Below are 26,708 nucleotides of genomic sequence, written 5' to 3' on the forward strand. Positions count from 1 at the left end.
GAAATTTCAACATATTTTATTATCATACATCTAAACACAAAAATATTTTTTTGAAATATTTTAAATACATTATGAAGCATGTGTTGAATGGTAACTGTGAAGTGCCAGCTGGCATCAGTGCCACGGGAGCCAGGAGTCCACCAGTCTGCTTCTGCAGAAATGTCCAAAAACAATCAGCTTACGTGAACGCTGCCCACTTGAAGTGGTTTTGATGTTGCATTTCGAACAAGTGCATCGCTTGATGTGACATATTCATTTCACAAACGTGGCAAAGCACACAAGAACAGCAGGATGCCACGGTGCACATGAAATGTTAAAATACTGCGGTGTTCAGCACCTTTCAAAGTAAAATGAAAACAAAATTGAAGAGATACATTTTCATCTCATCTTCACAGAGAGACACAGAAAGCCGGGGCTGCTTAAAAATAAATGAATGCCTAACAATGTTTTTGATGTCCTATATTTAAATTTGTACGGTTACTTACATTACTCCTACTTCCCTGGTCTTGGAACTAATCCGTTTGATATGGAAATGGGGTGCTCTGTTTCATGACAGAGTTGGGGAGAGAGACAGAGGGAGAGAGAAAGAGAGAGAGAGAGAGAGAGAGAGAGAGAGAGAAAGAGAGAGAATTTCCAGGTTTGCTCCTACTCAAAATGTGCTGAAAACAGATTTTCAGAATCCTTTGGCTTCATGCTATTGGTTATAGAGGATTACACAAACCACTTAAAGCACAACAATGAGCTGTTCTTTTCAACCAACAAAAAGTCCTTCATGCTGGACACATTCTCCACACTCAAGAGGTTAATCAAATTACGTCAATATTTAGATTGTGTCAGGCACCATCAACACACATGACATTATAGAAATGACAAATTACTTTTTTCCCCCTTTTTTTACTAGGGCAAGAGCAAGTTGTTTGCTGTTTTAAGAAAATTAGAAAATGTTTCAAAATTCTTGAATTTACAGAAAAATAGATACAATTCTTATTAGAATTTAATATTAAATAAAATAATAATAATAATAAATTAATTTATATTCATTTGTGGCAATTAAAATTATATACACACGTCCTTTATACATTGCTACAAATGTTGCAACATGAGTAAAGAAATGTTATGATTTCTGTATTGATTGCCCCATTCAAACACATATTTTTCACACACAATTGCATTCAATTGCAAAAACACTTTGTTTTGTTGCTGATTTTCACATTTGAATTCCATATTGTAAGCTTCCTAATGTGACTAAACTTCCGCTCAGGTGAAAACAGTTTGTAATTTCTGTCAAAATAGCAGTCGTCTACCGCAGTGTATCCTAAAGCGCAACAACATAAATCACACATGTGGTATGAAGCTACTATAACAGCACATTCAAACCGGTATCTCCAAGATTCCTGCTCTCTGCCCGGGAAAATCCGTTTCTGCTGCAAACTCGCCTTTTTATCTTAAAGAGCATTGAAAATCATCACTTACCAATTCCCTTCTTTAGCTAAACAGACATTCCAGCGTGTGTTGTCTGTCACTGGGGTTGAAAATTGGGGAATGGGCTGGAAATTGGAACCATCGAGGATGCCGTCCTGGAAAAAGAGGAAATCAAAGTTAAATGAGATCATGCATGCCAAGAGAATGTTTAACCAAAGGGCAAAAAGGAAGCTGGAGATAACAGAGAAGAGAAAACCGCTTAATGTTGTGTTACTGCAGTCTGTTTGGAGTCATGCATGCTTGTGTGTGTGTGTGTGTGTGTGTGTGTGTGTGTGTGAGTGCAGGGGAGTGGGGGTGTTACTTGTCAATACACATTAAAGTGTCATTTTATACATCTGTAAATGTATATGAGTGTAACTTCATGTGTATATTTACAAGTAAATACATGACAAGGTTTCTGCATTTGGTGATTTATGAGAACAAGAATACAAATATGTGTGCACACAAGTATCTTTTAATAGTCACACAGGAATGTAAAATATATATATGTCTGTGTATGTGTATATATATATACATATATATATATATATATATATATTTATGTGTGTGTGTGTATGTGGATATAGACACACATTGTTATGTATTTACAATCATTTTTACTGTGTGCATGTGCCAGTGTGTATATAGGCATTGATGGGCATTGCAAAAGTTCATCCCATAATGCAGTGTCTAAAAAATGTTTGAAGTGGTGCACCGCACACATTTCATTTTGAGCCTGTGATTGCACTCAGCCCCAGTGATGCAGATTTCCCATGACAAGTTCACTTCAAAAGACTGGAATCCTGCCCCACCCAGAGCGCTTATGGTTCGATGATAGACAGACAGATGCTTTGTTTTAACATGAGAGGACATCAGAGCACAGGGAGCAGTGAGAAGGATTGGGGGGTGGAGGGGGGTTTACTCTTTACTTTTGTGTTTATGCAATTTTCAGACACTTCTGCGAGCTAGAACAGTGACAGGAACAAGCGCAGAGCCAGAAGTCAGGTGACATATCTGCAATATTTTTATTTACACTGTAAAGGTAAACACAGCATTTCCAAAGTGTATAAAGTTAATATTTAACTTCCTCAGAAATATAAGCAAGAAACAGGGATGTGTGGAGAAAAATAGCAGAAGCGGGTGTGTGAATGTATGAATTATATATTGTTGTCATCAAAAGATAAAAAAGAAGCAATGAAAGCAGTTCAGTAAAATCGCAGATTAGCTGATGTCTGATTAAAATTATGTTTATCACCAGAGCTGAGAATCCTTTTATCTGCCGCTGGCCTCCTCAGCTGACATCTAATCTTTGCACTTCTTCACTGATGGAATCAGTGAGACAGACAGGCCGGGATGGAGCATGTCTGGATTATGTTTATTTAATTTAACTGAGCATTTATCCTCCCAGGTATTGTTGCCAGTGTATGCCGTGATATGTGTAAGTTGAGGAAGCAGAGCGATCATGAGAGAGTGGAATGACAGGAGCAAAGTTTCCAGTTCATGAGCTGGGGGGGGGGGCACTAAACGGGAAACATGCAGGCAGCCTGTGCATGTCAAGGCCAGAAGACACGTTCCTCCAAGGAATGAAGGGATGAGGGGAAAGGAAGAGAAACACAGAGATCTTGTTCGCATGTACCTTGATGTGGCCTCTTTTGTGCTAAAAGAAAAAAAAAAAGAAGATGCGAGCCACCAAAACCAACCAACTAAAACATTTTATTCTAACATCAATACAGTAAAGTTAATTTGTATTGCATTTGCTTCACATAATTTGTGGATTTGTCAACTGATAATGTCCATAACTTTCATTTCTCTCTTGAAAAGAAATGTTTCTAAACTCGAGAGAACCTACCAAGTTCCAAAAAGGTTAAAAAAAACATGAAGTTGTCAATTTTACACAGGGTGATGTCATGTGAACAGAATACCTGTAGGTGTTTGCCATCTTTTTACTGAATCATTTGGCGCTTTGCTTTATTTCTTAATTCTCATTGCCATGAAACACTTCAGAAAGAATATCAACCCAGGAGCAATATTTTCTGCAAGCAAAAACTAGTTCAAAGACTTTTTTTTTTCAAACCCCCAAAATCCTCAACTTACTGTCTTGGCATCTAGGCTATTTCCAATTTGCTATGACTTTTACATGATTTTTTTTACAGACTTTGTTGCAGCACTGAAGCCCCCAGGCCAGTGGGTCATATAATTATTATGTGCAGAAAATGATAAACATGTTTTAAAGTGAAAATGATGTTTAATTGTGGTGTACAGTTAGTACACCGTGCATAAGTCAAACTTATGAGATGTTTGCATTATTTAAACAATTTGGGCAAGTTGATTTATGTTAAGTATGATTTTCAGTGACTCATGTCGTTTCAGTAACACCGGATGGTTGAGGTAATGTAATGTAATGTAATGGTAGAATATGAATAGCTTAACTATTTTTTTTTTTTTTTTTGGGGGTGGGGGGGGGTATATTCACAAGCCTTTTGTAACATTTTACAGTCAGTATTACACATATCTGACCAAGAGACAATGACAACAAATGTCAACAAATGGCTCCAACATAAGTGTCTGGTTCAGGTATATTTCTAATCACACACTTAATTATTATTATTTTTTTTATATAAACATGGATGGATACTGTCAAAAGTTGTCAAATGTTGTGTTAATGTATTAGTGTAAATTAACTTAGAAGTTGTAAGAGGATTTGGCATACAAATAGCAGTATTTTTAGTGTGACCCATAAGGATAGCCTCACACTTCCTTTGGATCCTGACAAATCTCCAGGTTTCACCTCAAACCCTTTAGTCCCTGAATTGCACATCAGCACCGATTAGTAAAACAAGGCCAAAGACAGGAAATAGAAACAAATGTGCAGGGTGTCCTCAGAGTACCCAAAACAACTGCAAGTGCATTTTCTTCCTTTGTCACTTTGAGTAGCTTTACACTCAACCGGTGAGTGAGCTGGGAAAAGAACGTGTTGTCGGCCTGACTAAAACACTGGCAGCTCTCCTGCCTGTGTGTAAAGCTGACATCCAGTTTCCTGAGTGGAGTCATTTCAAATGGACATTTTGTGCAAACAGAGGACTAAGACCCAAGGTGAGGGGTTCAGCGAGCTAGGAGCTGATGGCAAACATTCACCTTTAAATGTAATTTTATTCTGTCATCGTTGAACACAGATAAGATATTCAATAGCCATGGTTAACCGTGAAAATATTATGATAAATTGGCTTGTTAGTATTTCTCCACATTATTCCTGGCAATAAAAATACAATGTTTTCTGATGGTAATGGTGCATTCATATAGCTGCATCACTGACAAAAGCACGGTTACTTATTATGGAAACAGTGCTATGATGAATGTGTTGGAGCAACTCAGAGTTAATCTAAACTGGATTACATGTTGTTTTGAATATACCTCCCTGATATGCCCATCTTTAATGTACTATCAAGTGCAGGGAGCAGAATTGCTTTAGTCTCAAAATTCAGAGCGGTGGAGAAAGAGAGAAAGGCTTTAAAATACTGTCTGTGAGAAATGCAAAATTTATGAATGCCCCCCTAACATCTCGGCTTGATTTATGTGAAATAATAATACACTATTTAATGCTTAAACATAGCTCGGAGCGATCCCTGGCTATCAAGATGTACAATGGAGTAATGGGGCTGGAAGACAAATCACCTTGTGGACTTGTGATGCTTATTTAAAGGTGCTCAGGCAGATATATTAAACTATATGTAATTGTACACTAACTCTGTGCTGTAGGCAGAGGCAGCAAACACAGGAGGAGGCCAGTCATAATGCAGATGGAGTGGTGTAATCAATTTGACTCAAGAATCAGCATCCACGGCGGAGAGGTGGGAGAAAGGAGGAGGAGGAGGAGGAATAGGAGGAAACTCTGTGATCTTCTATGTTGTCATCTTATTTTGGATTTTGCCTTCATTCTATACTTTTTATTTCTATACTTAAAAGTGTTGAAAAACTTTACAGATTTACAGATTTAAAAAAAATAAAAAATTCAGCATGAACATTGAATAAAAATTGCCATATATGCCATAAGTTATAATAAATAGTTAATAAAGTGGAAATAATACGACACAAAGTGGCTGAAAGGTTCATTCTCAGGAAGTCACTTGTGCGTGTGTTTACAGTGAGTTCTAGCACCAGGTGTATCGGCTTTGAAGAAGAGGACCAGGTTCAAACAGAGATAGTGGTAACACCAATTGTGATTTATAATTTATTGCCTTGTTTCATTAAAGTAAATGGCAAAGCCAAAGACAGGCCCAATTGTCCAGATCTGATGAAGCGGCCCCTGTTTCACCACCACTGCAAATAGGGTAAATAAACGGGGTAATTACAATGGTAAATGAAGCCTCTTTGAGCGAGCCATGTGGGCGGTGTGAGGCTCACCCAGGATGTAAAGGAGTGAACAACAGGCGGTTCCTTAACTTTCTTTTTTTCACCCCTCCTTCTGTCTCTAAAACCCAGCCATGCCAAGAAAAACATACTTGCATGCACACAGACACCTACTAGTAGGTGCACACACATATTCAATGACACTAAAACCACAACTCTCCTCCCACCGCCATCCTGGTGCGTTCATGTACAATTATAGCTACTGTGATCCACAGGTGTTGAATTCTTCTGGCAAGCCATAAAACATCATATGCATGATTTGTGCAGTCAGCCAGGTCTGTAATTTCATTCTCCTTTTCTTTCATTTTCCCTTCCTGGGCCACACAATCCATTTTCCTGCTTTATGAGAGTGCAGACACCCGGAGAGACTTTCAGGATGATTACATGCCCCGTGCCATGGGGGGTCTGAGAAGCCAACACGCCAGCCTAAGAGCCGTGTCAAACCTGGGTGAAAACATCTATTTGAATAAGATTTTTGTGTATTTGAACTGCTCGAGGTGTGTTTAATTTATCCTCCTAGACATTTGCAGAGATCCTCAAGTGAAAGTGTCAGCTTCCACAGGCTATATCAGGTACTAGCCCACTTAAACATTCACAATATATATGAAATATTTTGCGCAGGTATGCAGCCTCCTGTCATAGGAGCACCTCTGATTTAACATCAGGAAACATGCCCTCATGGTCCTCTGCGTGTCTGGCAAAGTAAATCAAGCACACCTCACATGGCTCATGTATTTAAGGCGATATTCATATACAGTCGGGCCTGATGTCACAGCACGTGGGCTGGTCTCTTGGCAGAGAACTGTGATGTCCTCCAGGGGAAACTAAACAAACTCTGTCGGCCTCTTTCTCAGTGTTGCCTAAACGTGATCAGGGTCACACACTCACACACTTCCTGGGTTATATTTTTACATATGCACACCTACAGCATAAACACCAATAGAGGAAAAGTGTTAACTGTGTTTATTTCCATGATCATAGGCATATTTCTAATATTATATCACCATAAACATAACGCTAACATCTATGTAAATAACTGCCTCTCATTGATTTAAGATGAGGCTATGTTAGTAAATGGGTGCATAAGGGATAAATGAATGTGAAAAGCTAAATAGGCCACAGAACAAGTTTTGCATATTGCACAATTTTGTTGTGTTTGCAAACCTGTCAGCTGAAAGAACTCCTCCAGCTTCAATCCATAAGTAAATAATATGCAGACATAAGCCCCAGCATTAATCCTGGTGTGTGATTGACATTTCATATCTGTGACAATACTCCAAATAATTAAAAACAGAAATCTTGAAAGGTAATAGCTTCTCAAATCCATTAAGTAGTTAAAGGTTATGAGAAAAAACAGGATTATTGCTCACAGCAAAACTCCTAATTAAATGACACTACGTAATTTGTTTCTCAATCCCTTTCTCTTCATAAACACAGTGCAGGTTAAATGAATGGGCAATGAAACATGTGTGTCATTTACCGTCACTGAGGAGACAAGAAATAACCCCCCCCCCCATCACCCCATTTTCTGTCTATATGTGTTAGAGCAAAAGTGAGTATGGTAGATTGGATAAGCAGACGCAGAGTTCCTGCTAAATTGTTTGTTTAATTACTTTTTCTTTTCTTTTCTTCTAGGCACACTTGCAAAGAGAGATGCTTCCCCCTCCTGGCTGCTCATAAAAAAGACTCACTGGTCTCCTGTGCCTGCCCTCAGAGCCACCTACTCAGTTGTTACTGCTTATGACCTGTGTGCTGACAAATTGATTTAACAAATCTGTGTGTGTGAAAGAGAAAGAGACAGAGAGACAGACAGAGAGAGAGAGAGAGAGAGAGAAGATACATTCAAAAAAAACACATAGAGGACAACTAAAATTAAAAAGAGCTGCATGATATTGTGCATTAACAGTACAGCTTTGAATCCTGACCACAAAATAATAATTTGATGATAAATTTTGTACATGCAAAACTTCTGTGTATTGAGGAGGTGCCGCTCCTGAACTTTATTTTACAGCATGTCTGGAGGTTATTATATAGTGTCCCTATGTATAGCAAAGATACACCTTTATGGGTCTGCCATTATTAGCAGTCAAACTAATCTGATCTGATGAATGCTTTCATGACTGATCGATTAATTGTTTAGGCTGTGAAATATCAGTAAACTGAAAAAATGCCCATCACTACTTTGTAAAGCCCAAGATGTCTGACCAACAGCCCTGAACTCAATGGTATTAAGTTTACTATCATATAAGACTATGAAAACCAACAAACATTCACAGCTGATTAGCTGAAACCACTGACCTGTTGTTACTTTCAACTAAAAAGGATCTAAAAGATCAATGCCTTCAGCTCTAATAAAACATCTCATATGAACCAGGAGTTAATTCACTTTCAATTCATAAGGTAATACAGGAAATGGATTATCCTGCAGCTGATAACATAAAAATCTTTATAAAAAGGTTCCTTGACAAGCTCTTAGTAGTATATCTGCAGTTTGAGTTCCTGTTTTGAATTTAATGGGCTGTTTACTGACTGTAAATGGACCCTCAACCTTGATATGACACTCTCCTCTAATGGTAAAGTCATTTTAAATGGTAACCCTGTGTCCTGGAATTAAACTGCAACAGCAATTATATGATATTTGTAGGAAGAGAGACAGAGAGCGGGGTTAGCATCCAGAATCTTGTCTATTAGGTTAAGGCAACAAAAGCAGGTTAGGGTTAAGGAACGATTGTGCTTTTTTTGTTAAATCTAAATAAACACATTGTGTCTGAAGTCACTGTGAACATTAAACCAGACCATAATATTTCCGTAACTTTAACCAAAACTGTTAGGTCCTAAACATAACCATAGAAAAGTGTAATAGGAAAAATGCTGTCGTCACTGCAAGTGGGTACTGTACTGTAAGATCGGATATTTTGAAGGCAAACAAATACGTTGAAAAATGTAAGAACAGCAAGCCCAGCAGATCAAAGAAAATAACATGGGAGAGGATATGAGTGCTTTGAGAAGTAATATAGCAGAGATAGCATCTGTTTTCCGTACCATGCAGGAGGCTTGAGACAAGCCCAGGGAAAAGACAAGGGAGAGTGAGTGCACTTTAGCCGAGTATAAGACAAACACAAATGGGTTATTAAGAAGCCCTCAATGTAATATCTGGCTGACATTAAAGTGTCTCTTGTTTAAATGAAGCACAACTGGGGATAGGGGGCTTATTATGATACTGATGGTGAATAAATAATATAAAGGATCATCATTCTTCAGATTATTTATTTACAGCCAAGGACGTGGGTATTTAGGTGTGGATCTGTATTTTCTTTGGCAAAAAAGAAGAAGAAACCGAAATGTTTTTTTTGTCAGTCCAGTTTACTAAATCCCAAGAATAATTTTTCTGTTGCAAAAAGCTCCACAACACACAGTGAAAAGTCTGTTAATAATTAAAATAGGAATTGTTAGTTTAGTTTGAAGAGGGTGGTAGCTAAAGGATTTTTGCTTTGTGGCGTGTTAAGTATGTAGTTGTTAAATGTATTGTTTCGGATGGTCATGCAAAACCACATAATCATGTTATATAGTTAAAACAACACATATTGTGTCTCAAGGATAACTATTGTCAATTCAAAACAAATGTTAAAATGTGAGACACAAACTCTGTGCAGGGCAGTTGTCTGTTTTAATTTCTATGTTCCATATAGTATATCAAAACCATTCATAGGTCGTGCTCCCATATGAGCCTCCTGAAGACTGAATAATGTCCTTCCTGATCCACGCTGCAAGAGGCCATATTGGATCCAGATTTCTGTGGTTCAAAAGTCATTTCATTCCCCTTCATTTCTCCCTCTCTCTGCTTTATTCTTCTCTGTCTCTCTCAACCCCTCACTCTGCCTGCTTTATTTATTGCAGGTCCAGTGGTGTGGTACAAAGCCATTACCCGCGCATATGTACCTTTTTGAATAATCAATAAATAATTATTTTATTATTTAATAGGATCGTATGGGAAAAGGAAATGGGTTTTATTACATAAATCCATCACACGTGATGAATGGGTACACTTGTAAAGTTGGAATGGGGAGAAAGGAGAGTGGCTGGACAGGCCTGCACCTGCGCTCGACTGCTGTGCATTGCTGAGCACTTTCTCCATGCGAGGTTGTAAATATGACATTTTTGTCTCTTTGGGACTGTCAATTGGAGTGCAAGGGGAATGGGGAAAGGGGATTGTAAATTCACAGAGATTAATTAACCTTTTACATTTGCGATTCAGCCCTGCATCTTTTTCTGTATATTGTGACCCCTATGAACAGAGGGGTGAGAGACCTGGCCGCAGACGGTCCAGGGAGTGCAGACGTCTCATTCCCAATGAGTTATTAACAGAATTTTTTGAATAGATGGAAAAATTGTAGCCTGGCCATTTAGTGTCATAAAGGCTGGGTTGGTGAGGCGGCAGGGGCCTCCCAGGGACAGGAGGCAATACCATTACAATCAAATCTGAGATGGAAGAGGGATTGAGCTGTCCATTCTGAATTTTTATATTGTTGGAGGGCCGGGGAGGAAATAATGCCATCCTGGAGTGTATTAACCTCTGGCTGGGGACAGAGGACAGGGAGAAAGAGAGAGAGTGAGAAAGAGAAAGAAGGCAGGCAGAGGGAGGAATTTAAGATTGGACAGCAGGGAGAAAGGAGGGCTGGGAGAGGGAGGAGGGGGATGAGAGGGCAAAAGAGAGTTTTGTGCCTTATACTGGCAAAGCCAAAGAGGGAGAACAGAGAAGGTTGAGTAGGGAATAATATAATCAGGAGAAGAAAGAAGTGAAGGAAATGTAAGGGTAGAATGGGGGAGGAAAGCTCATATGGACATAAAAGCAGGGCAGTTGATAGGAAAAGGGGGGAAGTGGAAGACGAGGAAAGTCTGGAAGGAATGAGGGAATGACAGGGATGGAGGAAATGCAGAAGGCAAAGTAGACAATGAAAAACAATTACATGAGCAATACACCAGCCCTGCACTGTACATGTATAACTGCCAACAGTATTAGGATGACACCAAAACAGGATAATGGCAATACTAGTTTGTGTTTATTTAAACTTTTGACTTACTTATGAATATGTCTATTGCTTCACGGTAAGATTTCCAGTAGTGGTAGAAGTACTCAGAAACTTCACTTAAAAATAGCAATACCATAGTGCAGTGGCATGCCATCTGGACAATCAAGGCAAGAAGTGCTTGATGATCCATCCATCCATCTATACATCCATCCATTTTCTGCCACTTATCCAGGGTTATGTCGCAGTGGCAGTAGGTCAATCAAGGTATCCCTGACTTCCCTCTCCCCAAAAACATTTTGCAGCTCCTCCTGGGGGATCCCAAGATGTCCCCAGGCCAGAAGAGATATATAATCTCTCCAGCATGTTCTGGCTCCTTTCAGTGTAAAGGAGCAACAGCTCTTACTCCAAATATCGAAGCTTCTCAACCTATGTCTAAGGCTAAGCCCAGTTACCCTGCGAAGGAGACTCCTTTCAGTTGCTTATATCTGTGATCTCAATCTTTTGGTCACTACCAAAAGTTCATGACCATAGATGAGGGTCAAAACATAGATCGACTGAAAAATCAAAAGCTTCGCCTTCTGGCTCAGCTCCCTCTTCACCACATCAATCCAGTATAACACTTGCTTTACTAGCGGTGATGCAGCAATACGCCTCTCAATCTTCTGCTCCATCCTTGCCTCACTTGTGAACAAGACCCCAAGATATTTAACCTCCCTCACTTGGAGCTGAAACTCTGTCCCAATGTGAAGGGAGTGACTCACCATTTTCTGGCAGAGAACCATGACCTTGGAGGTGCTTGGGTTAGGGTTGACTCTCATCCCAGACTCTTCACACTCAGCTCCAAACCACCCCAATGCTTGCTGAAGGTCATGGTCTGATGAAGCTAACACAATCTTCATCATCTTCAAATAGCAGAGAAGCAACTGGCAGGCCCACAAACTGGACATTGTCCTCCCAATGACTGCATCTTCAAATTCTGTCCATGAAAATCACAAACAGGACATAAATGTGTTTGTTAACAACTCTCACTTTGGTTACCAGATAGCTCATAGCCCTGGCCCCTGGAACCCCATATTCCTGCAGGGCACCCAAAAGGGACCCACAAAGCACATGTAGACTAGATGGGCAAACACCCATGACCTGTCAAGTAGCATTGCAAGGTTAACGAGTTAGTCCACTGCTCCATGGTCTGACAAAATGTAAAATTGCTCCTCCGAAATCTGAGGGTCATCAATCGGTCAGAGCCTCCTTTCCAGCCCCCTGGCATCAGCTTTCCCATGAGGCTGAGTACTGTGATACTCTGATTATTCTTTTTAAAAAGGGGAACAACCACCTGGGTCTGCCGGTCCAAAGGCACTGTCCCCAACCACCATGTGGCATTGAAGAAGTGTGTCAGTGAAGACAGCCCAACAATTCCCAGAGCCTTCAGCATCTCATGGCAGATCTCATCAACTATTGGCCACTGAGGAGCGTCTTAACTAACTTAGAGACCTCTGCCAGAGTTATGAGTGAGACTCCCTCTAAGTCTTGGGGCCACCCAGGCCAAAAGGCCTTCCTTTTCAGCTTGATGGCTCTCCTCACCACAGGTGTCCACCAGTGGGTTCAAGACAGGCGCCAACAACCTTCCGAACACAACTCCTGATAGCTGTGTCTACATTGGAGGCTTTGAACATGGCCCACTCTCATTCCATGACCCCAGCATCCCTTGGGATGTGCACAAAGGTCTTCTGGAGATGGGAGGCCATCTGGTTATCATAGTGCTTGACCAATTAAAGCTAAAAATTAACATCAATTAGAATGATACCAAACTGGAAGCAATATTTCTCCTTACATCTCAGTGTCCTGCCCCATAAAGGATAAGATATTGTTACCGTTTGCATTCATCTTTTAATTTATTGCCCTCTTGTGTCTGCTGTAGGCTATTGTCTCTAGAGGCTAGGTTGACCATTAGCCATTGCATCTATCATTTCTCTCCTTTTTGTGGCCATGGCCATGTCCTGTGGACAAGGGCTGGGGCTTGTTGCAGGGGGAGCAGCATTTTGGACATTTCTGAATGCACATTGTGGGAGCTTTGCTGGGTAACTAGCTGTAGCTGCAGACAGGTGTTCATGTCAAGCTGCCCTTTGCTCAACTTCCACCGTTCTGAGATCAGTTATGATGGCATTCATTAGGCTATTATACACATGCACAAGAAAAAATACATGAAAATTAATTCAACAGTTTTTTCTTCCTAAGCCTTAAGAGATAGTGGTAGTAAATGGATGGGCAAATTATATTTTAATAACAACATTTTAAAGGAAAGCTTTCATATTCTTTTCCTTTCTCTTAATCACAGTGTAGGGTTCTTTGTGCAAGATCTGCATTCATTTTGAAAGTTTGAGACTGCATATGGAGATAGGAAAATACACATTGACGGTGGGTTTTGTGTGTGTGCATGTGTGTGTGTGTGTGTGGGGGGGGGGGTCCTGATCTGCAATAGTCAGCCCACATCACTGCCATAGTGTAAAAATACTCCATTATAAATGATTCAAGCAAAAGTACACTTGTATTCACAACTAAAAAAGCTGAAACTAACTAATTCATATATATATATATGGGTAGTTTAATCTACAGCAACACACTTGCTTGTAAAATCTTAATCTACAAAGTACTACAGCTATCAAAGACAGTGGAGAAAAAGTCCAATATTTCTCTGTTAAATGTAGTATGCTAGGGTCAAGTAGCATGATATGGAAATACAAGTTTTACACTTCAAAATTGCGCTCAAGCATATTACTACTTTGTTGTCCTCAGGTTCCTGTATTGTATTCAAAGAAGTGTGAGTTCACATTATTAATTTAACTTTCCACTAAAATAGCAATCTTCAAATATTTACAGCACCATTGAATCTACAAATTGATTTTATCTGATTCATTCTCTGCAGGAAAATACTTCCTATATACTTCCGTCTTATCACAAGATGACTCAGTGTTGCTGAACTGGATTTGCCGGTTGAATTTCTATCTTTTGATGCGGTGACGGGTCAGACAGCAAACTCACCATAAACTGAAGATGGATTCTGTTACGCAGGTAAGACATGCAGCCTGCATTGTGTTGCTTGAACCAAAAAGCGTTGACTAATTCACCTTTACTGTCTCTGTCTGAAACCGGCACCGACTCGTATAATTATACTTATTTAGGACTGAAGTGACACGTATTTACCGAGATGATAATGCGGACTGCTTTACCTGTCGTTGTGTGTGGCTATGTAGACCAATAGCATCACAGTTCAGAGGTCGAAGCGGAGCGAAGCGGAAGTTGTTGGCTGTCTGTCCCTCTGTAGCAAGTGCAGGCGGCTTCTAGCAGGCTAATACCCTCTTATCGTGTTTTTGCTGTTCGTCACTCAAAGAAAAAAATGTGACAAGCTTAGGAATATACGAAAAATGAAGCCGGCAAAGGCAGGGGAATTATTTTCATTGCCATCGCCCCTGAAGAAGAGGATAAGCTAACGTAAAGAAACCCGGAAGTGTTGTGGGAGTATTGAAGGTAGCAAGCTTTCTACTGTGGCTCCGTTGTTGGGTGGAGAAATTAAAGCGAGCGACGACATAAATAATCGTGTCATAAGCTGACGTTGATTGTTAGAAATGCATCTTGTCTTTTGAGGCTTAATTTATGCCAGTTAAATCAGTGACAGTTTCTACGTTATCCAAACCGTTAGCAACCGGCTGCTTCATGTAGCCTAGCTACCGTCTTACCTTTTATAAATACATGCTACATGTGGTAGATTAGCACTATAAATCTACAGTATGGTGCATGTTTACTGAATTAAACGCAGCAGATCGGGGTCTTGGACCAATATAAACGTAAGCTGTAGAGCATAGATATTTTTTCCTCACATTTACCCTGTTATGTAAAACTAGTAATACGGCATGCATGTAACACTCCCCACCAACATACAGTGCATACTGAGTACGGTTAAGTATTATATTTTTCATTCTTTAGAATGAAAAACAACAACTCTAACTATTGTTAGGAATAACAAATAACAACATGAATGCGTTGCATTGTTTAAGGCTGCTGGAAAAGCTTAATAACTGCTATATCAGCTGTCTTATGATGCAGTCTGAGCATAAATATAGTTTGGAGCACTAATGGTCTGTGCGTCCACCGAAGTTTTCAGTGTTACATAGGCTGCACTGAAAAAGCTGACTGCCATTATTGTTTACTTAATGCATGGAATTGTCCATTTGCATATTCAAATAATACAGAAAGTGGCATCATCTGATCATGTGAATAGGTTTTACTTTTGGCTACACTGTCACTATGGTTATTTTTTTTATTTTATGTCACCATAGAAATGACCCTTTGAATAATGCTTATCTAAGTAGTAGTCCTAGATGAGATGTTTATCCTGTTGGATCAAGTTAGTCATCTAGTGCTAGTTACTGTGATGTATATGAAGATGTATCTGTCTACACATCTTCTTTCCTCCTCTGCCACGGCAGAGAGAAGTGAGAATTTAAATATTTGAAGTATATTTTCAATTCAGGACTTTTACAGTGTGGTATTAGTACTTTTACTTCAGTAAAGCTTGAGCAGGGGAAAATTAAGTCCCAGATGATCATTGTCTAATTATCTCTTTATGTGCCTGCAGCTCCCAGCAGCCACAAACACAATGAGTGCCAAATATGGCCTAGTGAGCTACAACAGTTCACGGAAGCACATTTCAATATCCATCCCGTCGACCACGGAGGTGATGTCACCCCACATAAAGTCTGTGGAGGAGCTGAGAGTTCTGGGAATCAACCTGAGCAGCTTCAGTGCCCCCTCACAGTTTTTCATCTGTGTGGCTGGAGTCTTCCTCTTTTACCTCATCTATGGATACCTGCAGGTAAAAAAGGAAAAAAAAAGCAGTCAAAGAGATGTACCGGTGTGCACATGCACAGAAAAATTATACAATATCTTAAACTAATCAGTTTAAGTTTGTTACAGTGGAATATTTTTTGAAGGCTGTGTCTGTTTGTGTAAATAAACAGTTATTACAAAAATATATGACATGAACACAAAAACACAAAAACTGCACACTTTTATGTACATATATTCAGATATAGATGAAGATATACACATATCCAAAGTAAGGAAAAGCTTTGTGTGTGTGTGTATGTGTATGTACACTTAATTGGCAGTTTATTAAGTACATCATTCTAAAACTAAGGCGGTCTTATGCAACCATCCTCAAATAAATCCTACCATCATGACAGCCGTAATATTCAGTTTCTATTACCTCCACCAAGGAGGTTATGTTTTCAGTGGTGTCTGTGTATTTATTGGTTTGTATGTTTGTCAGCAGCATTATGCACAAAGTACTGAACCAATTTGCACCAAACTTCATGGAGGGATGGGGCATAGGTCAGGGAGGAACACAATCATTTTGGTGCGGATCTGGTTAAAGACGAAGAGCAAGTCACTCTCCTTAACATTGCTTTTTCAACATTCTCGTCAGTTTCTCAGGAAATAATTTATGGATCTAAATGTAAAAGAAAATCTGACATTTATTATGTGGGAATTGTGAGTTTGTATAACTTGGTGCAGAGCCAAATAATAATGTGGATCTGATGAAAGAAAACATTTGGCCTTGGCAGAGGTATGTGCTCTGCTGAGTGCCATTCCAGTTGAAATTGTTTTTAAGAGGTGTTGATTTGACTGTATGTTAATTTTGGATGATGTAATTTTCTTCTACCCTCAATGCTATAAATGGAGCTGATAAAATAATAGACACACTTGTCTGTGTAATCTTAGACAGATGTACAGTGCATTGATAAAGTATTCAGACCCCTTCACTTACTTCACATTTTGTTATGTCACAGCCTTTTGCCAAAAATGTGTAAATTATTTATTTTTCCTTCATCAATCTACAATCAATCAATCGATGACAAAAGCAAAAACTGAATTTTAGGAAATGTTTAAAAAATTATTAAAAAGGAAAAACATACAGATGACATACAGATTGGTAACAGGTTCAGTCCTCCTTGACTTGGTTCAATAAGGAATCAGCACTGTTCTTCCAAAAGTTATTTGGGTGTTTTGATGATAGTGGTGGAGACCACTGTCATGTTGTGGTGACTGTAAAGGCCACAGTGAATCATTCACATTGTTAACACATTTGCAAAAATTCAGTTTTGGTTTTGTCATTATGTGGCATTGATTATAGATTGATGAGGAAAAAATAGATTTAATATAACAACATAACAAAATATAAAAAGTGTGAGGGGGCCTGAATACTTTCTGAATGCTCTGTACCAAATAAACTGCCAACTGACTTAAATGTATTTTTTTCTAACTGTAACTGTATCATGGCCTGCTTTGTGATTCTTTACCCCACCCCCCTTCTCCAGGAGCTGATATTTTCTGTGGAAGGATTCAAGCCTTTTGGTTGGTACCTCACTCTTATCCAGTTTGGCTTCTACTCCATGTTTGGGTTAGTGGAGCTTCAGCTCACACAGGACAAACGCAGAAGGTAAAAAAGCTAAGAAAATAATCTGTTCTTTGACGTTCAACTTGGTCACTGTTACTTATTTGTAACTTTCTTGTTCTTTTTTGTGATACTTTAATTCAGATTTAAAGATAGTAGTCCATTAGGGTGTAGTATAGCTCATATTTATTGGCTGGAGGTTTTTTGGAAAATTAGTAATGACCATTTTTTGCTTTTTCTTTCTGCTGAAGCGACACAACAGTTATGCATGGAAATCAGTTTCAACGACTTGATATTTTCCTGTCTTTTAGGATACCAGGGAAGACCTATATGATCATAGCATTTCTAACGGTGGGAACCATGGGCCTGTCCAATACCTCTCTGGGCTACTTGAACTACCCTACACAGGTCATCTTCAAGTGCTGTAAACTCATCCCTGTCATGATTGGAGGAGTGTTTATACAAGGTGAGCTCATTCTACTGTATATGTATTTCTACACAGAGCTATACATTGATACCGTATATATGTGTGTGTGTGTGTGTGTACTTGTGCAGCTTGCTTTTTCTTTCATACTACATGATCGATTAATGTTCTGCAGCTCTCTCTTTATCCCTTGTTTTGAAATGATTTGTTCTGCGCTTGACATCTCAGCTTTGTGCTTTGAAGTTGTCTGATAGAGTATATTTGGTAAAACAAGCTTTGTGCATTGACTTAAACCTAAAACAAAGATTTAAGTTAAGTGAAGTCAGGATTTTGAAGTCTAGCCTTTTCAACCCTTCAGACGAGATTTTTTTTTTAAATGAGATCAAAGGACAAACATACAAAAATATAATTTGTCATTATTGAGACAATCTCTACACTTCTCCATGTGAGTTAAGCTCACATTTGTATGATCAAAATGATGAGAGTTCGGCCTTGAATCCTTCATAAATTTCAATGCACATTCTCTAAAGTAATGCATTTTCATTTGTTAGATTTTACTTTGCATCATTACTTAAAGCACTGATCTTTGAATTTACATGTTTTCCTTTGTGAACTTAAAATGAGTTGACCTTAATAACTCAAGAGATTTGGACTTTGGAAGGCTCATCTTACACCTCATTTTAGCCATTGTCCATGGTTCCTTTGAAGCAATGACCACCTTTCAACTTTGGCACCTTCTTTTTATCCACGTCTGTTGTTTTCGGCTGTCAGAGGCCAGTCGGCGCTACTCACTGTTTCTCCCTCCTCTTGGTTCTGTCTGTGCTTTCATCCTCACACTGGGCTTCTCAAGGTTCTGTGTCCTCAACGTCAGACATGTTTTGGGCATTTCTTGCCTTCTTCCTTTTCTCTCTGGATGGATAGATGTGAGGACCATGGTCCCTCAAGGGCGCCAGTGGAAAACAGAATTTGTTCACTTAGAATGTAAAGTGGAAAGAAGGTAGGAGAGAGGGAGGGATGGATGAAGGTATGGGTGTGGGGTTGCATCTGATGTGAGGCCCTTCAAAGGCAAGTCAGGGAATCAAAGCCGACCACAGCCAACCTGATGCTGCGTCCCCTTGTCAACCTCAAGGCATCCATCTATCAGCCTTTTTTTTTTTTTTTTTGGAAGATTCCTTCATCCTGTTGTTTTTTTTTCCTCAGTTTTTATTTTTCACGCAGCTTTTTTGTGCATTGTTACATGCACAACCACAGAAACCTTGAAATGTGAAGAGTATCCATTGTAAAAACTTTTATGAGTTACATCTTTACCTGAATCTAGCAAGCTGTGCTTAATGGAAAGTTGTCTCACAGTGCAATGTCTGAGTTAGGTTTCTCTGTTTGTAATGATGTAAGATGTTTTATCAGTATTATACGTTTCAGTTTTCAATGGTCCAAATTTGGTCAAAATTTGACTTTAGCAATTTGGGATTTCTGATTTCAGAGTTGTATATAAAAGAAGTTCAAAATGCTTCAGTGTTATGTGTTTGTGTTCCAGGTAAACGCTATAATGTGGCTGATGTGTCTGCTGCAATCTGCATGAGTCTGGGACTCATCTGGTTTACTCTAGCTGACAGCAAAGTGGCTCCCAACTTCAACGTCACAGGTATGATCCAACAGGAGAGGTTTCTCTGTCAGACACGTATCCTCATCATTGTGCTGTATTCACAAGGTTAGATTGCAAAAAGTGGCTTTGTTGTTGCAACAAAACTGAAACGTATAGTACACCCCTTTATTGACAAAAAGACAAGAAACTGCAGGCAACTCCAGCCACAATCAGACGTCTTGTATCATCAGAACAAAATTTAAAGCCTCAAGTAATTAATTTCTTGTTGGCTGTTCATACACAGAGAAGTACACACAGTGTAAATACTACTACCTGCAGTAATACACTGACTAGACTACTTTGTTAACCCATTCCCAACTCAGCTAAACTATTAAGTTTATAATGTTTTAATTTCCATGTCCTAAAATGTGTATATATGTTTTTGTGGCATACAGGTGTTCTCCTCATCTCCCTGGCACTATGTGCAGACGCCGCCATTGGAAATGTGCAGGAGAAAGCCATGAAACTCCATAATGGCTCAAACTCTGAAATGGTACCCTGTACATTATATATATATATATATATATATATATATATATATATATATATATATATATGTTGAATGCAGATGAATGCAGAATACGAACGCTGCTTAACTGCTGTTGAAACCAGACAATGTCTGTGCTACTTGTTATTAACTGAACATGTGGTGTTGTATTGACAGGTGCTGTATTCGTACTCCATCGGTTTTGTCTACATACTGACTGGCCTGCTCTGTGTGGGTGGGCTAGGGACAGCAGTGGCTTTCTGCTCAGAGGTGAATATAGCCTAAACCCTGGTACTTCATGCAGCTGCGTACAGACTCTGCTATCACATGTATCCAATGCATCTTTCAGTCGCAAAAATCTCTTTTTCAGATATGCTGACTAATATGTTGATTAATACAGTATCATTATAATCTTATGTGTTACTGCTCCTGTGTATGTAGTTTTTCTTTTAAATTATACATTCCTCTGCATCAGGAGGATGCAGTGTTCAGTAACTTTTCCATATTAAGTTGATTAAATTGCCTTTTATTCTGTCCTCCCTCTCAGCATCCTGTGAAGACATATGGCTACGCATTCTTCTTCTCTCTTACGGGTTATTTTGGCATCTCTTTCGTGCTGGCCTTGATCAAGCTGTTCGGGGCCCTGGTTGCAGTGACAGGTCAGAAGATCAGTTTGTCAAACTTTTGGAAACTTCCTCTGTTTTTCCATAGTAAAAAGACCGTCAAAAAATAATGTTAGAACTCACAATATATTTTTTTTTAAAATCCCACAGTATGATTATATTGAAAAAAAGGGTATCTGGTATCTGTTTGAATACAGTGTGCAACAAAACTGACCTCTGTGCAATATCACTAAAATGTAAAGATTCAGAACCGTACCACTTTACAATAATTGTATTATTTTTAAGAAGTGAAGTGTAGGATATTTGATCTCAAATATAACAGATGGACCACATTGAGAATACAGGCTCCAAGGTGCAACCTCAGTGCAACAAAAATGAGTTTACCTGTGATCACTGCAACGAAAGTGCAGCTGTGATTTCCAGGCTTCGTTGGACAAGGTTATGAAATAACCCGTGAACACCACAGCTTCCATATGCAATGCAACAAAGCTCCACATAGGAAGGTACTGTCTGATCAAATAAGAAACCAGATTGTGACACTTCATAAAGATTGGAGAGGTTACAAAGGCATCAGAAGACTACTGAGCATAACACAGGTGCAGCAGTGGTTAGGAGATATAGGAAGAGCCATACTACCAAAAGCAGAACACTCAGAGGCCGTCCTTAAGAAATTACACCACACGCAATTCACTGTTTACATAACCTTGCATTGAAAAACAGACAGGCGAGGTCTGCACAAATCTGCAAGATTAAGCTTTATTAAAAAAACATGAAAAGAACCCTGATGAATAACACATTGTTTGGTCAGATAAAACAAAAATAAATCTTTTTAGACCAGATGGTGCCCTGCATGTTTACTGCAGACCTGGCTAAACACACTGCAAAAGTTATACAAGAGTTTTAAAGAAGAAAAGGGTGAAAACGATGACCAGAAATATGTCACCTGATTTCAGTCCAATAGAAAACCTTTGAAGTATTTTAAAGCAGAAGGTAGAGCAACAAAACCCCTCCAGCAAAGTGCAACTGAAAAGAATAATTTGTGAAGAATGACAGAACATCTTTCCACAGACGCAAGACTGGTGTCATCCACGCCCAGGAGGATCAAAGCTGTCATCAAAAATAGAAGTAGACATATAAAATAAAAGAGTGAAATCTAAGTAATGAAAGGTGTACTGACTTTTTGCAGTTGGTTCTTAAATATGGACCTGTCAAGTATAGTTTAATTAAACATTTCTGTTTTTCGAACTAATTGGCTTCATTCTTCTTGGGTTTTTGAAAAAAAAACAAAACAAAACAAAACAAAAAAAAAACAATAAAATTGTTCTAAATGGACAGAATTTATAATGACTTGACATTTTAGTAATCTGACCAGAGGTATACTCAGTTTTATTGTCTACTGTATGACCCAGGTTAGAAAGTCACATCTGTTGAGCTTTTGTTTCCTTTTTGCAATTAGGTAAATAGACTCATACAACTTGCACTGATGCTACCATGAATGTTTTCCTCCTTTGCAGTGACCACCGGGAGAAAGGCCATGACTATTGTACTTTCCTTCATGTTCTTCACAAAACCTTTCACTTTTCAGTAAGTACTGGCACCTTTTGACTTTGATCAGTTTTCTTCTTGTTTAAAGTGAGTCTACAGTGTGACCACTGACCTCCCCTTTGACAAATAAAACTTGATTTGGCTTCCCTGTGCCTGGTTTTCATGTCCTCAGTCCATTTTCAGACTCTGCTGCTCTTTCTCCTTGTCCTTCACTCTCTTGCTCACCCTCTTAACTCCTCTGTGCTGTCAGAGGGGTCTTGTTTTAAGCTGTACCTCTTGCTCTGTTTCTCCATCATGACTTTCGACACACACACTACATACAAAAAACTTCTATGTATCTTCATGGCCACCTTCCTTCTCCCTCCAGCTCGTGTTTGCCCTCCACTGGACTCACAGTCCCTTTTATGGCTTCAGTTTACTCTTTTTAAACCAAGAGAGAACAGGATATGTTTTATCATTAAACTCCTGGTTTGACAAAAAAACAAATTTGGTTTGTTTACCTTTTTAATGAAAAAATTTCTAGATTGACTAGTAAATTTAAAGTTTTGCCTTCTGAATGTCTCCCTCAAAAATCTCCTGCAAGTGTTTAACTGGGTTGAACTGGCCGGGTTAGGTATCATATGAGTTTTATCGATTCTGATTTTGATCCTATTTATTGATTCCAGTTCTTATCAGTTCCCTGTTTCAATTCCAAAATTAGAACTAAAAGAAAAAAGCAGCTAAATATTTAGGTAATAGACATATCTGGTTTAAGTGTTAGTTGAACATTCACAAAGAAAACAGTATTTACTGGTGTTTGCTACAGTACAAATGTATCCATGGACATGCGTGCTTTAAAAAATAATAGATAAATCTAGAGCAGTTAAATACATTTTAAATTAAATTGAACAGCTAGTTGTTTTATTTTACTGTTGTTGTGACAAACATAAGCATCTTTTATGTATCTTATATATTTTACCAATCAAGGAAATCACACACACTCTCCCCTATCAGCACTTACAATGATTTGTCCAGACGTAATTTTTAAACAATCGAATCAATGTAAACACAAGCAAATCTAAAAGAAGAAAATAATGTTCTGGGAAATGGCCAAAATCATGCAATTAAATTCTGGACAGATGCACAGTAGCTGTGCTCTAGCTTTATGTTACAGTGGGACAACAGCATCAGCAGCAAGGCATCATTCACTGCACAGTTTTTCCGATTGATGCTGCGCTGCCTTAAATGTTTGGTCAATTAGCTTCATCCAGACTTGCAGCTAATTAGCTTACCCACATCCATATAGACACATCCACGTATTTCTCTTCCACAGTGAAGCCAAGCTTTTGACTGTTTACCACAGTTCATCTTTCACAATGTTTAGTTAGTTAGAATTACTGAGTAAATCCTAAACTACTAGAGCTGCCGGGAGGACACCAGTTTTCCACTAATTTGTCACTGGTCGATCTCGTTTCAGCTTATATTCAGTGTTACTTAACAAAACTACAGTAATTGTGCGTATCCTAACAAAACTGAAAAGAAATCCAACAAATGTCTTGAATGTATTCCCTCCTCATAAAACCTTTTATGAGGAGGGAATACATTCATATTGTATGTCCAATTGTCACATTAGCATTGATTAGTATTCTCCCCATGCCCACTTCATTTCTCCTGTCCTTTAAAATATCTAACTTATCCGTCTCTCCCTGCTCAGGTACATCTGGGGCGGCCTTCTGGTGCTCTTCGGCATCTTCTTGAATGTTTACAGTAAAAACAAAGAGAAAATGAAGCTTCCCTCCATCAAGGACCTCAGGAGCTGGCTGCTGACAGGAAAGAAAGTCCGATTCCTCTCACAAAATGTATAGGAGGCACCCATAGGCGTAGTGGAAGGCAGACTGTATGTCTGTTCAGATGTAGAGATGACCCCCGATGTCTCAGGGGATATGCTGAAGCATGTGCCTGAGCTATGGGCCTTATCACCGCCAACACTAAGCCAAGGATGGGTATACAAGGTTTACAGTCAGCCTCACCGACAGCTAAACAAACATTAAACTATGATGAGTGATGGAGCGTCTGTATCCTGACTCTGCCAGCACACCACTGGTGTAGAACTGACTGGAATCTGTAGCAAACTGAAGGAATTGCAACTATTTTTAATAGGGGATCAATGGCTAGTGTGCAATGGTAAGGCAGTGCTTCAGAAACATTCTCAACATGGAGGACAATACCGAGAACTTCAAGACTCTGAAAAGGGAAGCCAGCGCCTTAGCAAACCAAATCGCACAGTTTTGCACTGGAAATGGCTCATGTACGAAAACAGTTAGGAAGAAAGCTGAAATTTTGGAAGGAAAGAGTCCAGAGAGACATGTTAATGTGTCATGTCTGAAATGAATGTTTGATCCCCATCCTAAAAGAAAACATATATTGAGAAAAAGGCGTATTTGTCTCTGCACGTGCCAGAAAGACCAAACAGAATTTTGATTTAGATAATAATTGTCTTGATAAAGGTGGCTTTTTTTCATAGCTTATTGGTAATTTATAGCTGATTGTGCCCTCCATCATAACAAATGTGTGATGGGGCCGTTGTGGGGAATATGATAACATTTGCTCAACTATATCATCAACGTCAACTACAGTTATTTGTTAACCGTGTGTGTGGATGAAAGAGTACCACTCTTTTTACAATAAAACAAACGGAGACGTTTCTCTTAAAGTTCATCCCAGTATCGTGTGTGTGTGTGTGTGTGTGTGTGTGTGTCTGTGTCTGTGTGTGTGTGTGTGTGTTTCTCGTCAGCCAGCCCTTATTCTTTCCCCTTGCACCGCTTGGGAGAAGAGTTGAAATGTTGCCAAACTGTGTGTGTTTATCCATTCAGCGGCCTCAGGCATGTTTGATTAGGAGTCCAGAAAAAAAAAAAAAAAAAAAGATAGCACTGCTAGACAGAAAATAAACAGCAGTCTTCACTGTGCCTAGGCTATTTGGATCTAACCTGTGTGTGTGTGTGTGTCACTGACATGAATGCCACTCTGCAAGCTCTGTAAATGGTGAAGAAGCTCACACCTGCTTCCTTTAGCAGAGCACTACTGTTTCCTCTGTTGGGCCATTCAAGCGCATTACGTTGAGATTTACGCCAAGTTGTTGTCTCTAGTGGTTAAAATTGTTTCCTTGCTGACATTAGTGTTTCTACCAGTGATGCATTTACATAATTGTGTTACAGTAGGTGATTACCAAGTCCCTTCTTTTATTATAATATCACTGTGCACTTGGTTTTAAATGGAGAAAATGCAATCCAGTGCATTTGTAGTCATTGCCCAGGAGACCTGTGCTTGTCCTGTTTTATTCACTGTTTACGGTACACTCATGCCTGTTCAACAGTGAAGCTCTTTTGATGTGCAGCGCTACATATGGTGAGAACAACACTGGTATCTCTAAGTAGGAGTTTTTACAAGAGTTTTCCCTGTTGAAGAGACCTGGGGCATGAATCCAGTGCTGATGCTCTGTCTGCTGACCATGCAGTTTGACGCTCACTGGAGATGTGCAGGTAAGGTGGTGTGTTATTACATCAAGCACATCCAATACTCACAACCTGATCAAAGAAGTGTTTAGGTGGCCGAGGAATACGCTGGGAATGTTTGAGTGGAAGTGTTTTGTCCTTGATGATAATTTTGTGTGTGAGCGTGCGTATATGTGTCAGTGCCATAGCATGGTGTGAGATGACAGAGACTTGCCAGCTCAGCAGGAGGCAGCTGAGTGTGGCGCTCTCAGTGATCCTAATAGAGGCCCAGATATTACAGTCTTTCTTCTAGGCGGGAAACCTAATGCTGGTCCAATTAGTAATTTGGTATTTCATCAAATTTGGCAGCTTGTGTCTGATGACAAAATGACAGAGATCCTCTTTCCTCCAGGGAACCTTTGGCAGTACAGCTGCACACACACACTGTAACTGCTAAGTTTCTTTTGCACAGATTGGGAGTATGTAACTCAATTGAAAACAGAAAGGGAAAAGACTTCTCTGTGTTCTTGTTTGGCTGCAGATTCAGGTTTCACACAAGCACAAAATAGAAAAAAAAAAAAAGATTGTCTTTCTATTATATACAGCGCCTTGATTAACTACAGTTTTTATATGATTGATGAACAGTGAAAGAGTCAATTATAGGCTGAGGTCATGTTGCACTCTTAAAGCATTAGTTTGTCATTATATACACCTTTGATGTGCAGAGAACAGTACTGCCCCATCGCTATGGGAACGGCTGTTCTCTTCCAGCTCCTTGAAAGGTCATAATGAGATGGGAAAGCCCAGTTGACCCAAGGCAAAGTACATCATTTGTCTTTTAGCACCGGGAGAGCGCACCTAACAAAGCAGGCTGACCCCTGTTAGAACGGCGAGGATTTGGACCATTTTTCAAAGCCGTATAAGAGTTTACCATCCACTGAGGTCAGCTGTGTTTTTATTGTTTTAGACAAACGTTTTTTCTTTTTTTTTCTTTTCATCACAAGTTGCTTTAGGTGTTTTAGTACACAGGCTATGAAAAGGTAAAATGTGAACTTGTGGTATCCATGTTAGATCTTGTTTGATATAACAAAATGTGTTTAAAGTTAGGCTCGTAATCCCATCAAATAGATCACTATAAAACACGTCCTCCACTTCGGGTAGGTTTCTA

General features: G+C 39.2%; 1 protein-coding gene and 1 long non-coding RNA gene across 6 annotated transcripts; one reads left to right on the forward strand and one right to left on the reverse strand.

Annotated features, from left to right (window-relative positions):
• Positions 1-14,261, reverse strand: LOC139625487 (uncharacterized). Of its 2 annotated transcripts, none has more exons than XR_011691898.1 (5): positions 14,126-14,261; positions 11,660-11,874; positions 1,474-1,577; positions 486-542; positions 1-151 (listed from the first exon to the last, which is right to left on the reverse strand). It is a non-coding gene; the product is annotated as an uncharacterized lncRNA (long non-coding RNA). The 2 variants fall into 2 exon arrangements; XR_011691897.1 differs by lacking the exon at positions 14,126-14,261 and adding an exon at positions 13,938-14,119.
• slc35b3 (solute carrier family 35 member B3) lies at positions 13,886-24,767 on the forward strand. Of its 4 annotated transcripts, none has more exons than XM_071485514.1 (10): positions 13,886-13,967; positions 15,532-15,768; positions 17,273-17,394; positions 17,661-17,815; positions 19,308-19,415; positions 19,811-19,908; positions 20,080-20,172; positions 20,450-20,561; positions 22,040-22,109; positions 23,764-24,767. In XM_071485514.1, the coding sequence occupies exons 1-10, from the start codon at positions 13,950-13,952 to the stop codon at positions 23,912-23,914; spliced, it is 1,164 nt and encodes a 387-aa protein (XP_071341615.1). In that variant the 5' UTR covers positions 13,886-13,949; the 3' UTR covers positions 23,915-24,767. The 4 variants fall into 4 exon arrangements, with proteins under 4 accessions (XP_071341615.1, XP_071341616.1, XP_071341617.1 ...); XM_071485515.1 differs by lacking the exon at positions 13,886-13,967 and adding an exon at positions 14,282-14,423; XM_071485516.1 differs by lacking the exon at positions 13,886-13,967 and adding an exon at positions 14,423-14,740.
• The last annotated feature ends 1,941 nt before the right edge of the window (positions 24,768-26,708 follow it).

The sequence above is a fragment of the Trachinotus anak genome, unplaced genomic scaffold (assembly GCF_046630095.1).
Source record: "Trachinotus anak isolate AG129_WGS33_773 ecotype Australia unplaced genomic scaffold, CSIRO_AGI_Tana_v1 ptg000009l, whole genome shotgun sequence".
NCBI lineage: Eukaryota > Metazoa > Chordata > Actinopteri > Carangiformes > Carangidae > Trachinotus > Trachinotus anak.